The following is a 15,581-nucleotide window of genomic DNA, read 5'->3' as shown; positions in this document are numbered from 1 at the left end:
AACACTATGAAATGCACGATTACACTTTGTCAGCTTTGGAAACAACAACAAAAAAGACTTTTATCAGAGTGATACCTATACTTACACACGATTTCCAGCTTCTAATCAAGCTACTTATACAGAAAACTTGCTAAAACTTTGGTGAAACTATACTGCGTGATAATTTCAATTACCAGAACCTTATATTACACAAAAAATGGTTATTTCTCAATGATTCAGCTCATCAAACGTCGCTTCCCAAAATACATCGGTTTAAGCATCTAGTAGCGTGGCAGTGACACCCACGGTATTTTATTTACAAGAAACAGTTGCGTTTAATGCACACTAGGCTAATGCTGTCATGCTGTGTGTAATCACCTGCAGCTTGAAGCGACTGTCAAGTCGCAATGACAGTCAAATGTAAGAACGCAAACAAGCAAAGGCACTGCAAGCTTCCTTTCTGAAAGGTGGCTGTGGCGCAAACAAAGATCAAGCGCTAAGAGGCACCTTCTGCAGTTCATGTCAAAGTGTAAAAGGTGTTAGAAACGAACGGGTGATAAAGAAGTCACCCCGTCAATCAAGGAGGTGTTCACGTAGACACCACAAAGCAGAGCCAAGTAAGTTTTTTGACAACTAAAATCACTCTCAAATAGCGAAGTTTACAACAAACATCCGCCTGCATGTCTAATATATATATCATAATTTCTAAGGATGGGCAAATATTCCAGGGCTTCGAATATTCGAACGAATGTTACACTATTTAAATTCACTGCAACACAGATTCAAGTTACGTGAGGCCTTGAAGCATTCGAGTTGAACAAATATATGTATATATTAGGATACAACCCCCTCCCTGTAAAGGTGATTTCACTTCAGAATGCAGTGCTATACATACCGCGAAACCACCCAAGCAAAAAAAATTTGCACTGCCACGAAGCTACACTTCAAGGTTAAGGGTACACCTTACGTACCTTCACCTTAAGATATTGTTTTTGAAGTTGAAAACTGTGTCATACGAGCTTATATGTGCTCAGTATCTACTATCAACTAAGTATAGTAAATTTCAAAATGTAAATAGTACCAGTTACAACTTGCACCCTATTGCTATTCAGACCTTGCTGCTATTCAAACTAGCTCCCAATTGATTCTGAACCAAAAAAGTGATTTTCAACATGCCCATTGTATAAGATAGTTGGGTCATGACAACTAACTCTTTTTTTATATGTTCTTTTTTTATGCTCTTTTTTTGCTCCTTTTTTATATGTGATATAAACTACTCAAACCCTTCGCTAGGAAATTATTCATCTAAATCACTATTCACCTCGAACCTCAAATTTACTATGTATTTGCCCATCCCTAGTCTCATTTAAAATCCATACTATGTGTATTCATGTTCCAATCGTCACTACAGCTTGTGGCACAAGTATTCACTGTTCATTATATGTACATATAGCTGCTTTGAGATTTCTAAAGCACGGTGAGTTTTAACGCCACACTAAATAAACTAGACGATCTCTTCTCTTTTTCTTCGTGCTTAAAACGGTGGCAGAGGGTTCGTTAGGTACAGCAGGGTTGCTGTCTCTGCAGGCTGCAGCATGGCTGTTGAGATCTGTCCAATTACGTCGCATGTGTCCTGAATGGGCACAGTTGTTATGACATGCTCCAAGCCAGGCACCTCGGCCACTGGTCCAGACATAGCAGGGGCCGTGCTTCCAAGGACATCTAATTTATTTAAAAAAAGAAAAAAAGACATGAATAATAAAGTACATGTGAAAGTACATGTACTCAAGGTACTCAAAACACATGTGAATAAGTGAGAGTACTCAAGGCACATGTGAAAGTGTGTGCATTTTTAGTGAAGTCACCTCGCACACTTTTGTTGCTGGCTGTACAACAATTCAATGAGCAGCAATGGTTGAGCATACACTTTCGATGTTCAATGCTGGAGGGATGGGATGAGAGGTGGAGTTAGGAGCACAGTTCCTGCAACATCAACTGATAAATTACTCTGTCTATCTGGTACTGCTGATACCCATGTTGCTATTTACACCGTTACGCAACAGTAAACATTGTATGTTTAACTTATGTCTGGGCATACAATTGTACATATCTTTAGCGTCATTTCGTAACGTTTCAATCAATAAAGAAGCCACAACACAGTCACCTTTCCTTCGCATGCTTCGCACAACATCTGTTCCCAAGGTACGTGGGATCTGCCGAATTTTTTTACCTTGAAATGTTGTTGGAGCATGGATTTGCTCCTCTGGTAGTGGCAGTGATGGGGGTGCAAGTAGATGTGTCTGCCCTGGCTGCTGGTGCCGTTGTAGCTGCTCGGACGGCGGCTGGTGGAGCTTCTGGTGCCGTTTTAATGCATACTGAGTGTTGAACTTCTTGGTGCAGCAGCTGCAGCAGAATGCCCGTGGGTTGTTGTGAACTGACTGAACGTGCTTGCGCTGCACGGACCGCGTCTTGAAAGCCGAGCCGCAGATCTCGCACAGAAATGGTCTCGCCGTTGAGTGGATCGCTTGGTGCTCCGAGAGGTGCGAGTGGGTTCGGAAGACCTGTAAAAATGGTAAGTTCATTGTGAAGTGTGCTACCCTGCAAGCTGGAAACGTTCGATATGCCAATCACAGCTGTGGTCATCAACACGACAAAATTGTAATTATGAATTGAGAGCTTCTGACCTCCTCATGTCCTTCCTTACATGTTAGACTGTTAGTTTAACACACAGTAACTATATAGGCGCTAATTTCTTTTTTCTTTTTAGTGGAACAGACATTAGCTACAGACAGCACTCCAGTCTGTTTATCTTGTTACATGTCCTGCAGTCGCACAGGAGTGAAATGACAAAATAAGTGCTCAGCTCACCTTAATGTAAACACTGTCGAAACAGCAAAGCTAATGCCCCCTTTGTCGGGATCACCCTCACCCATATTTGCCTCCGATTGTTTCGCCCTTTCCACCGAACCTCGACACTCCCTTTCTTAGCTAACCTCTTATTGATTCATCCTTTCCACCAAGCCTCGCCCTCTACCATCCTGGCACCTTGCAGCCTCTCGTAATCTATTGAGGCACACTCTCGCCACACCACAAGACCCAGAGACCAGCACCACGTTAATGGACGGGGAAACTTTGACTGAAAACAGCTTTGTCCCTGAAAGGAATACCAGTAGTAAGATGAGTAGACAACAGACCCGAAACTCTGACAAGAAACAAAATACAAGGACACGAGAATAAACAGTTCCTGCTAATTCTTTTTCTGTCGGTGCTCCATTCTGAATATGAGGGAGCATACAGATGAGACATCTCCTCGATTCAACAATCAGAAGGACAATGTTATGCTAGGCTATGAAAGCAGTGCCACTGGAAGGCAAGAAACAGAGTTGACATGCTTTCAAGAACAAGAATCGAAAGAATTCCATGAGAGTCAGTGCCCATGTGGTTCAAGCAAGGTGAAACAAAGCTATCAACCAAGATATTCATCTTGAAAACAGTGCAACAGCACGAGGACGAAAAAGGAAGAAATAATGGGACAGGCGCTAACCAGCAACTACAGTTAAACCTTTTTATAAAAGACTTGCGCTGGGCAGCAATTTTTGTCTTTTATATGAATTATGCCCCATTATACCCTATTATTAACAGGGTATAATGTATACACTTTTTTATCAACCTCTATTTTAGTGTAGGACAGGTGTCTCTTATACCCAATTGTATGGTACATCACTGTCTCTTATAAAGGGGTTCGACTGCATGATACGTACTATGACCCACGAGTGCAACCATGATCTCATGCAACTTTCTTCAGTAACTTAACTTCAAAGTATTAGAAAAATATTAAAAATATTAGAAAAATTACTCGATATCATTAGAATTCATAGGCAACATTCAAGTTCGCTTCGCAACCGAAAGTTTACTATTCACACAGCTCTAATTAGAAGATTTCCACAGCATTATCATGAGGTTTATTGCTGTTTCACTACAACGCCATTAGTGCCACTTAGGAGGCTTGTATGAAAATGACGCAATAGACAGGGCATCAGGAAGTGACAGACCACCCCCTGACACCATTATCACTAGAATGCTTTTTGCTGCAGTCATGAACTAATGAGAGCCCAAGTAAGTGTGCTTGCGCAGCGTCATATTGTGCCATGGAGTTTACTGTTATTGTAACCAAGGCTCGCATAAAGGGCTTCATTTCTTTAATAATCCTCGGCTTTAGCAACAACCCAGTTTCATTTGGCATTCAGCATTGAATGCAGACAGTACCCACCTTGTGGCATTGTGAGCATGGGAAAGACGCCGGAGGGGCACCCTCATTGGGTCCAGCGTGTGTCAGATGATGCTGGCGTAAGGCATCCGCCCGCTTGAAAGCCTTACCACAACGGTGGCACAGGAATGGGCGCGCCCCTCCATGGACGTTGGCTCGGTGCCGCACAAGGTGCTCCTTGCGATGCGTCTGGTAGCCACACTGGGTGCACTGGTGCAGGGGTGCGCTGCTTTGGAGCGCACCGCTGTCACCTGCATGACGTTGACGGTGTCTGGCAAGCAGCAGTGGCCGGGTAGTACGGTAGTTGCAATGAGGGCATTCCATGGGCTGCAGTGCAACACGGAGGACAAATTGCAACTTTATAAAAGGCAAGATTTATCGTAAATGCTTTTGACAGCTCACTTTGAAAGAAATGCAGTAGCAATGCAAGAAATGCATTGAAAATGATCAAAATTTTGAGAATGTAATCAAGCATTAAAAAAAAAGTTACCATCATATTTGCCTGTGTTGCTCCCAGTAAAGCTGAAGTTCATGCTGTTTGCCACAGCATCATTCAAGAAATACTCATTTCACTGTTGCTAGAGTAAATGTATGTGGTCGCTACGAGACCAGAGTAGCACATAGGTCTGCCATCTTGCCTTGTTAACAACCGTAGTTACACGGCGAAACTGCGCTCTGGTTTTGCAGGCAACTTGCTTAAACCTGTTGCCGATCGAAGAAGCATGTTACCGATCGCCAGTTGACGTACCTGGCGTGTCAACGACTGGCAAAGAAAGAAGAAATACCTGCTTTTGGGACTGTGCTATGGGAGTTCAAAAGGGCCTAGCGTAGTGCCAAATAACATGTACTGCCGCTGCAGCATGGTCAAGTGACGCTAGCTATGGAAGATAAGCAACAACTCACAAACACAAAATATAGGTCTTCTGGGATTCAGAGAGTGCCCCACTAACCCTACAGCATTGATTATTTCAATATGCTTTTTGAAAATGGTGCCAAATCCACGCAAATTCTTTGCTGTTTACAGGGGCGCTGCAACACTTTTTGAGCATGGTCAGAAAATGCTGCCGATCGATAGCAGAGGCTCCGGACGACACGCCAAATATTATATCGCAGCACGCGGCCTGGAATCCACAATAAATTATCAAAGTCAGCTAAAAATTGCTTTCTTTTCTCCAGAAAAATCACGCAATAAGCCCAAAAATTAGTCGCAGTGAGCCCATCTATCAGCCATTGGCTGATTTTAATGTGGCACGCTCGGTCGTTACAGAGATCGCAGCGGGAGACTGTCACTTGTCCACCTTGAAAAAGCCACGTATTCGAAGAAAAAAATATAAAAAATAGTGCTCAAGGCCACAAGGCGTGCATAACGTTTTCTGTTTGCCCCTCCCATCCCTCCCTGCTTAGCTTCCAGCGCTTTCGTCGGGACGAGAGAAGAGAGAATGCGATTTCAGCGTGTGACGAATCTTTGTGACTCCGCTCGTACTGGACGGATTCTTAAAATTTTTGCAGCATTGAATTTGTGGGGCAATACACTTTTCCAGTGAATAAATTCTATGGTTACTCAAAAAAGTGTTTCAGGGCCCCTTTGAGCTAAAGGACATGAACATTAAGCAAATGAAACCACCATTTCATAGCTAACGAGCTACAGAGCACACAACGGCCACTTGATAGATTCCAAGAGGACGGCAACCGCTTTCGGCGGTGTGGCCTGTGCATCAGCTTCTTCACAGTGCATAATTGCTAGCGGTGTTGGAAAAAAAGTGCCCTACTCTGCTACCTAAAGGTATCATATAGTGTTACTCTAACTATTGCAGCTCAAAGGCATCACCTGTGACTGTTACGTGTCTTTTAACACCGCGGCAACAAAGAATGATACAATTATTTTGGAGATGTGACTGCAGGCTGGGTGACTGCCTTTCCTCACCACCCGGTTTCAAAAATCATGCCAATAAAAATAAACAAAATCCGAGAAATTGACATTCCTATAGTGCCTAGATTAGCAAACATTGCACACTTAAGCTCTATTGACAAGAAATCCGAAAAAGAAAATACTCTCATCCATGAATGAGCCCAGTGTGGCATGCTCCAGAAAAATTAAAAGCGTGCAAATCAGGAACTGTACCTTGTTAAGCAGCAAGCAAAAAAGACCTTTTTTGTGCAATATTTCAGCAGAAACTGACCATAAGGTGTAGTTGGAGGAGTCATGTACAGCCGGATATCTGCCTGTAAGCTTTACCTGCAGTAGGTTTGCAAGCATAGACTTTAAGTACCATCAAGAACCACGAACCCATGCCTCCTGCACCTCGGCACTACCAGCTACACACTTAGCATTCTTACTGCCATGCAGAAAAACCCCTTCCCATGCCACAGTTAACCTCAGTATAACAAGCATCTAGCATTATACAACCGACTAAGCAAGATATAACAACACAACAATGTTTTTCTAGTTAAAAACAATATGACGTCAGCAATAAATTATGCATAATTAGTCAAACAATGACACGAATTATTGTACAGCTATATTATTGTACTCTAATCTGCAGGGTATTGCCCTAAACTGTGCAGTTCTCTCTTTTGGTACTACGCATTTCACCATTGTATTCCCAACGTCTTCCACCTCATTTTGGTAAACTTCCCTATGCATAAACAAAATCCAGTTGGAGGATGGAATGATGATAAAGAGACCAGCTTAAGAGTTCAGCCCTACAGTATACATTACTTCTATAATATATTAGCATAGCATAGTGTAGTACATAATACAGCAACATAGTATAATGTGGCATATGTTGGAAGATCATGCTAGCAACCTTCTAATAGTTTCGAGTGTCTGCTCCATCTAGCGCATGCCCTAGATCCCACTTGCTTCTGAAGATGAAACTTAGTAGTGAGTAGTGAAAATGCAAACCACTGTTGCCCTTTACCTTGGCTGGTGCTTGTCGGGAACGTTTAGTCCGATAATGGCGCATGCGGTTGTGTCGCAGGAGCAACTTTTGGTCGTCGGTCGTGTAGCTGCAGTGGGTGCAGCGATGGAGATGGTTGCTGTGAGTGGACGCATGTCTTCTCAGGTGGCCCAGGCGCATTGTGGTGAAGGAACACTTGTCACATCTGTGTAGTGTGGTCACCTGACAAGAGCACATATCTGCCAGTCATGACAATGCACATTCCTTAAACACATAAAACAGAGCTGCTCAGCAAAGAGCAATTTGTATTCATCATACAAAGATAACACAGAACTGACATGTTTTGTTAGCAAATGAGGTGGTTTAAAAGCTTTGTCAAATCTCAGCCCCAAAGTCGCTTGGCATGATGCAAGGTTCCAAAATGTGAATGTTTCACCATGAGGGTGATGAATATCACAAATTTATAGCGTGAACCAAATAAACTTTTTTAGATTTCTTTTACGACAATGAAAGTTATCAGATCACAGACAGAGAAAGAATGACATAAATAGTGATTGTCCTGAGCGATTTGTTTTCACAAGAGCTGCTGACACAGCAAATAGACATGACTACCATACCAAATATATGGAGCAACTAGATTCTGGTCAACAAATGTAAAATAATGTGGAACTATTCCTTCCCAGCTTTTTATGATAGAAAAAAATATTTAGGCCATGTTTGCAACACTTCTGTGTCACAGGATGCAACAGATGTGACAAAAAGAACACCCATCCGGGCCACCCCATTGCATAAAAACAGCTCATGCAGAATTAGGTAAGTACATAAGAGAGTTCATTAGCCTGAGTTTATCCTCCTTACTACTAGTTCTGTGCTGTTAGATATTTTTCGATATATGCTACGATTGCCCACCTGTTGCACGGTGTCCCGCTGATATGAAAACTCGCGATGACAAAATGACGTGTATGGACTAAACAACGCACTTATATGGCAAATAAACCATACTTTTATTGAATATCTGAACAGTTCCCTCTTTGAAATGAAATATAAGATAGCGAGATCTCATTAAGGTTACCATTATGATGCAGCAGACAAGATATCATTTCAGTTAATTCCCATTTTACAACATCCTCAGTGCAGTGACCAACCACTTGTAGGTACCATTAAATTTTAAATAAAGCTTTGTTGTTTTTTTTACAAAGTGGACCACTCACAACTTTTATATTCAGTTGAAAATGGCAAAATACTTGACAGTCAGCTTTTTATCGTAATTTTTTTTTTCTTTCTCAAATATATGCATTGTTTGATCTGAATTTGGCTATTTCGTTCCCTCCAGTCATGGAATGATGACTCACTTCACAAGCGGGTGCTTCAAACGAAGTAAAAGTAGCATTCGGCACGGTACCTTTTCGTGTATCTTGATGTGCTTCAAGTAGTGGCTGTTGCGCTTTGTCTTGAATGAGCACAGCTCACAGAAGTACTTGAACGGCGTGACCTCTTCGTAGTTTCGCTTCTGTTTCTGAACTTCCGTCACCGGATCAGGGGCCACATTGTCTCCCGTGTCCTCTGCCATCTGCTCTGCTGCACAAGTGGTGCCCACCGCTGTCGGATCTTCCATGAACTGCTCCGCTACATTCTCTTGGGGCGGAGGAAGGTCCAAAGGGAGATTCAGCATGGCATCCTCCAGTTTCGAGCAGTGAATCTCAATAACGACTGGGTTCGGCACCGCACTTGGGTCACAGCGGACCTGCTGTATAATCAAGGTAGTTGAAAGACGCACAAAAATATTAGGTTGTCATCAGCTCCTGTAAACACTTACTAAATTCTGCAGTTTCATGTGCCAAAGCTGTGTGATTGTACTGTAGATCACATACAAAATATATTCACAACAGTGGTTGAAGCGCTGGTCAGTTCAGCTCAAAGCCCGTGAGAAAGGAGCTCGTCCTCTTCGTCGGGCACCTGACCGCATGATCCGAAAGACTAACACTGTGGATGCAGCATCATAACTAATGAGACATGCTGTACTAAAAAGGGCCCTGCAACACTTTTTTTCAGTTATAAGGAGATAGTCTAGCGCAAGACGCATTACGAATCACATGCCACAAAAGCTTTCAGGATCCATCGAGTAGAGAAGGAGTTATAGGTATTTGTTGCATGCTTATAGTGCTTTCTCACTTCTTTCATGCCAGCGAGCACACTGGAAGCTACGCAGGGAGGGGGATAACAAGGGGATAAAAAGATGCGCCCCTTCGTCAATGCGCGCCATGACGTTCACTTTCTTTTCTTGTTTTTCTTAGAATGCACGGCTTACCTTCAGTGTGACGAAGAGCGCGGGCAAGTGGTGGCATTTTGCTGCTGTCCTGATAACTATGCAGCAAATCGGCCAGCTGCTGTGGATGTGGGTAAATGCCGCAGAAATTAGGGTATATAGCATCATTTGTAAAGAGAAAAGGGAACGCTTTTTAGCTGACTGATAATTAATCGTAAACTCTAGGCCGCATGCCACGCTATAATATTCGGCTTGCATGCTCTGGGGAGCCTCAACTACCAATCGGCAGCGTTTTTTGACCATGCACAAGAAGTGTTGCTGGGCCCCCTGAAGGCTTCCAGATTCCCTTTTGTTACTTAGGTCATTTAAGAAGAGATGAGAGTCGAAAAAATGCCAGTTTTTAGTCTAAAATTACACATTTTTTGTTTTTGTTTACTTCCACAAGTTTAGTTTCTTACTACTATGACAAAAACTGAAGATTGTAATTGAACTTGAAGCAGCTTAAATTTGCTTTTAAAGAGCACGCGGTGGCTACTAAAAACTAAAAAGAGCTCATTGTTTAGAATCCTTTTGAAATTGTCACCTGGCTGCTTGCCACTGCATTTGGCATGAGGAATTTACTAAAGCCACACACTCACAATAACGATTGCCAAGCTCTCATAATAGAAGAAATCATTAAAAAAAAAAAAAACATATCTTTGCAGCACAAAAGAGCTTTGACTTATATGCCTTTAAAATGTGCTTTTTTCAAGATCCATATTCGGACAACTTCTTGAGTTTAGACATAATGTTTTAGGGGCGAAGCTCTTTATAGCGGCACCCGTTCGTCCCTCGTAGCCGTTGTAGTAGTGTGTAACAAGTATAACATTTTGACCTCCAAGGCGGTGCCGATGAGAGATTTATTCTGTGCGTTGTTGAACAATAAAAGATAGTCCTCAATGTACATGCCAATGGCTGCTAAGGGGGAATGAGAGACAAGAGAATTCGGCTTTTAGTTAACGCACATGCTGCGAATTTTTCATTGTTCAACAACGCACAGAAGACAAGAAAGGGTTGCTACGTTATACTCGTTGGCCGTGACCTCCTAGGTTTTAGAAAGGTTTAGAGAGCGAGCGTTGGGCCGCAGTGCCATGAATACAGTGAACTAGTATATACCATGAACTCGAGGTGGTTAAAGGTGGGAAGTAGACACGAGCGCAAGCCGTAAGAAAGTGTGCGTGTGCCTCCTCTCGTTCAGTCCTTGGAGTGTCCACGGGATGGCGGTGCTTCTATATGAGTAATATATGATGAAAAGATGCGAGATGGTGGTACTTGGAGTGTTGAATAGGTGGACGAACGGACGCACAGATGGCTGCACGGACAAATGGACGGACGCATGGACGAAAGCAGAGACGGACGCACCGATGAACGTGCGGACGCACGAACAGATGCACCGATGAACGTGCGGACGCACGAACAGACGCACGCACGGACGGGCGGCCACACAGACGCACGCGTGGATGAACGAAAGCAGGAACGAATGGACGGACGGATGCTTCGCCCCCCTATCCATCATTCACTCTGTAGATATGCTGCCATTTTTTTTGGTACTTTTAATAGCCAGATCAAGATGGAATTTCACCCACATATTGTTTGACCTGGGAAGAGTGCAAGTATCTTCTTTAAAACTTTATATTGCATGTATAATGATTACTATGTATCATTATTATATATAATTAAGAAAACAATTAGTATAAACTGAGGCATTTTGAGAATTCTCACAATTTTTCTTGTCGACTAAAACTTTTACATGCCCTTTCGCGATAGTTATTTGCATTCTAACGTAGTAGAGCAATATCAGCCATTTTTGACTCAGAATCATAAAAGTTTAGTGCCGTAAAAAGTTTGTCAAAAACGAATTATACTTCACACATCGTCAAGACACAAAATGAAAATTGTGCTACCTAATATAAAACCAATTACATATTTAAAATCAGCATAAAAGCCTATACATACAGCAAAAAATTTTATTTGCCTAGGCTGAAGAATAATGACACTTTTTTTTTTTTTTTCAAATTGCATCTCCCCTTAAAGGGACACTAGAGAGGAACAATGACTTGGTTTTGGTTGATAAACTGCACTCTGAGAACTCTAATGTTGTATGTTTCACTAGCATAAGTTCATTATTATCTGAAAAAAACTATGCTTAAAGTTTCATTTTTAAATTTCACACCATAATCTCCGCACATGACGTGAGAAATTTAAAAATGGCTTTTCGGTATTTTTGTGGCATTGGCTCGATGAAATTTTCTGAAACTTCATATATTATGTCTGCAACACCCAGACATTACAACGTACTTCATTTTCATCGATTAAATGCTATGTAGGAACCAGTGAACCCCTTCAAAATATCTTATGTCACAGTGTTGGTGCAGGAATCTGAAGGTGACTTCGCCACCTGCATTTTCTTTTCGTGGGTTTTTTCGCTAATCAAGCGTCGTGTCATTGTAAGAGTGGTGTTTTCGGAATTGTGAAATTGTACTTGACCAACACGCAAAAAATCATTTCGGTTCCTGGTGTCCCTTTAATGCGCACCTACACAAGTGTTTCAACATTTCATCTCTATCAGAGGGCAGCCACTGTGGTCAAGAAACAAGGCTGCACCCTCAGTATCCTACACATTTAAGATGAGCAGCCGTAAAAAGAAGACCATGTAAAACAGCTTGTCTTATTTACTACATGCTAGGAATTTATGTGCAGCCTGTGACAAAGATTATAGCTGGGAGATCTGGGACAATTTTGATAAAATGATCCCTTCCACTTCTGCCAAGTGCGAGTTATGCCGCTTCACTTTTGTCCTCCAATGGTGACAAAATCACTGAGCCGGAAATCAGGCCCATGAACTTAGGCTTAAGAGCACTACATCCCAACAAAAATTGCGGGAACTTTCATACACGAGGCTGTTCTGCACATTCAATACATCGGCAGACACAGCTTCGATGTCATTTACAAACTGAAATGCAACCCTCATCATTCGAAAAAAAATTGTGATAGTAACAAATCTGAATTATAAAAGTTTACTATTACCCTGAATAATGTTTACCCTGAGTAATGTTTAGTTTTTCTTTGACAATTATGTCACCTCCCAAATTATGTGAAATATACAATACAACCCATTAATGAAAGACAGTATGAAGCGAAGGGTATGAAGTACCAAAAATGAGATTCGCATTTTTCCCTTGTGTTGCAGAGATTGCTTGTACAATAGAAATGCGTACCTTGGGAATCTATGTTATGCGAAGCATGCAAATGAAAGGTGAATGTGTTTTATTTTTTTTATGGGATATGTACAAATAAATGCACACACATATGTTCAACAGCCGTATATGTTTTATATTAGCAATTGTTTATAGTTGTCTAATGATGCCAAGAGCAACATGGATATTAGCAACACAAGAAGCAGTAAGCTGATATGAAGCGGTGTTTGTGCTGGTGCACGCGAGGATGGTAGCCCTCAACACTGCTACACAAATCAACTAAGTGGATGGTACCTAACTATCATTTATGTTACCCTGACATGATGGCTGTATCATATAAGTACATATGTGATGTTTATGAAATTGGATAGCCAGTACTGCAAGCACAGACGCTTCACAAACATTAGTCTATTTAGAGAGTATATCCGAGGCATGGCATGGCTTTGTGGTAGAATACTCTATTGCCATGCAGAATGCTAGGGTTCGATTACTTTATTCACGTCGACTCACACATATATCAAGGCACGTGGTCGCAAAAACCAGTGTTTGATCTGTCACCCTGCAACAAAAAGAAGTATCTTATTCGAATTGAAAAGCATGACTAAACCTTGCTTGTTGTATCACCTGGTTTTTGCGACCACGTGCCTGTAAATATGTGTGATTCGACGTGAATAAAGATTGGTTGTGAGTCTGTCGCCCGTCTTCGTGTTGTTTTCGTTTTGTGTCCCGTCTTTTTTGTGCCGTTCTTAACTATGAACCCACACCAGTTCGCCCAACTGTCAGTGCTTCGATTCCTGCTGGGACACTGGCATTTATTGTTTGCATTCGTTCAGTCAATGCTGCCTATGGCAGCTTTTTCTTAACACTCAAGCATTAAAGTTACCCATGTGTGTTCTTGCCGTTCCTGGTTACATATAAAATGTCCATCACCTGTGGCACATACCTGCTCCTGGGTATGTGCCACTGTTTTTTGGAAAGTGTTTCACAACGTACGCGACGAGATTGGGACATTATTCATGTAGTGACCAGCGAGTCGTATTTGTCAAACTACCTCACCCTCCTGTACTAATTTTGGTGTAGCCCCCGTTAAGGGGGGTGATCATGAGAGCACCTAGACTTAGGTGGCTAGATTAGATTTGGTTAGATGAGCTTAGGTTGAACATAAAATAGATCTGATTAAGTACATCCCAATTGCTAGCATCTCATGTGACTTGCAGCAGCTCTGTTTAATTGTTGTTTACGCACAATGTCTCTTACAAGTGCACAAAAAGCTGTAAGGTTGCGATCCACGAAGTCTGCATAAAATTAATGGCAATACACAGATTGCCGATATCTTGTATCCTTGAAGGTAGCATGAACTAGTTCGTTAAGTGCAAATGGACCGAATGAACCTCACATCTGTGTGACTTGGTCGTGCCCACGAGCCCATTGCGTCAGTACGCGGTACTATTTCGTAATAACCAAACATTCGTTGTATATCGCCCCAAGTTGCCGCGACTGGCTGCATGAGAATGTTACCTGCGGCTCGTTTTCCAGGGCGACAGCGCCGACATCACTCGCAACGGCTTCGATTTGGTCGAACGAGTGCTGCAGGTCGGAGGAACAAAACTCGCCGCACGCGCCACTTTCGGCAACAACGTTGACGAGGAGCGTTGTTTCACCAGGTGAACAGAAGCCATCTTCCTCAGCGGCCAATTCGGGGCAGTCTTCGATTACATCTGCACCGATAACCTCGTGCGACGCCACATCCACGTAGGGGTCCTTAAACGCTTCTAATAGGGTGACATCGTCAGCTTCGGCGACTCGCTGCAAGTGAACAGTGTCTTGTTGCAGCAGATGCTTTTGCAGAATCTTGCGCGCGGCGAGAATGTCCACGAATGAACCATGGATCATGTACCGCAAGCAGGCGTTCGAAACGTCTTCGCTGAGCTTTCCCGGCACTCCGTTGTCCCGGAAAAACACCTCGATGCTCTCGGGAATCGAGCGAACAACTCGATCGGACAGGAACGCATGCACATCGTCGAAGACCTGAATAAACAAACAAGAAGAAAAACAAATAAATCACTCGGTGATTCAACGCGCATTACTAGCACGCCCAGGTCAGGATCGATGACTAACGGGCGTTTCGTAACGCGGTTTGTCACAGCTTCGAAAAACCCAGCGTGCAGGTGTTTACCTCCAACAGCCTGTTGCATTTCTCTCTTTCTTCTCGAACTTCGATCGCAGGCATGATTCGTTTCTTGCATAGTAGTAGCGCCGATGGCACTTTTTAGACTAAATTCACTTCCAAAGGAGCGTCTTCCTGAAACACACTACGGTGCTTCAAAAAGAAGTGGTCTATTGAGAGCACGGTAGACGAGATCATGCTTTGGAAATGAGCCAACGGTGTCATTGTACTGCCTGTGTTGATACGTTTACGATATATCATAACGCACAGAATGTCATATCATCACAAAGGCGATGACAGAGCACGATCATCAGCTTGCAGTCGCATTTAATACGCATCAGAAGTATTCTTCGATTAGCGTAAAGCTAGAGGGCCTACACAGAACCACAGAACACCCACGAACAGCTCGGTTGTGGACTAACCACACAACTGGACTAACCGACTGCTTCTGGCTGCAATCGACTTAAATACGACTGATTTTGACTCTCGGCCGCTAACTGACTACTTTCGTTTAATATTTGCGAAGTTATTTATGGGATACATGCTACTAAGTGCTACACGTATGCGTTGTGTCCTCATTTTCTGTTCTTATTTTAAGGTTGTATTTTCACATTACTCATGCCCTCTGCCGCGGACCATGACCAGAATGGCAAGGGCCGAAAAGAGCGTAGCCAGAATTTTCTTCGGGGGAAGAGGGATAAATCATACTTTAGCAACACCTCCTAAAAACAAAAACAAAAACTAGGAGGCGTTGACTGTATGTATG

At 42.6% G+C, this 15,581-nt stretch overlaps 1 protein-coding gene across 2 annotated transcripts; it reads right to left on the bottom strand.

Moving 5' to 3' along the window:
- Positions 1 to 1,341: 1,341 nt before the first annotated feature.
- On the bottom strand, positions 1,342 to 15,014 carry LOC119177768 (uncharacterized). Of its 2 annotated transcripts, none has more exons than XM_075888058.1 (7): positions 14,825 to 15,014; positions 14,167 to 14,676; positions 8,549 to 8,893; positions 7,168 to 7,368; positions 4,250 to 4,573; positions 2,210 to 2,540; positions 1,342 to 1,701 (listed from the first exon to the last, which is right to left on the bottom strand). In XM_075888058.1, the coding sequence occupies exons 1-7, from the start codon at positions 14,876 to 14,878 to the stop codon at positions 1,514 to 1,516; spliced, it is 1,953 nt and encodes a 650-aa protein (XP_075744173.1). In that variant the 5' UTR covers positions 14,879 to 15,014; the 3' UTR covers positions 1,342 to 1,513. The 2 variants fall into 2 exon arrangements, with proteins under 2 accessions (XP_075744173.1, XP_037284850.2); XM_037428953.2 differs by having other exon boundaries at positions 8,549 to 8,890.
- Positions 15,015 to 15,581: the final 567 nt, after the last annotated feature.

Source organism: Rhipicephalus microplus, chromosome 1, assembly GCF_043290135.1.
Source record: "Rhipicephalus microplus isolate Deutch F79 chromosome 1, USDA_Rmic, whole genome shotgun sequence".
NCBI lineage: Eukaryota > Metazoa > Arthropoda > Arachnida > Ixodida > Ixodidae > Rhipicephalus > Rhipicephalus microplus.
This window is presented reverse-complemented; position numbering and strand designations above follow the sequence as displayed.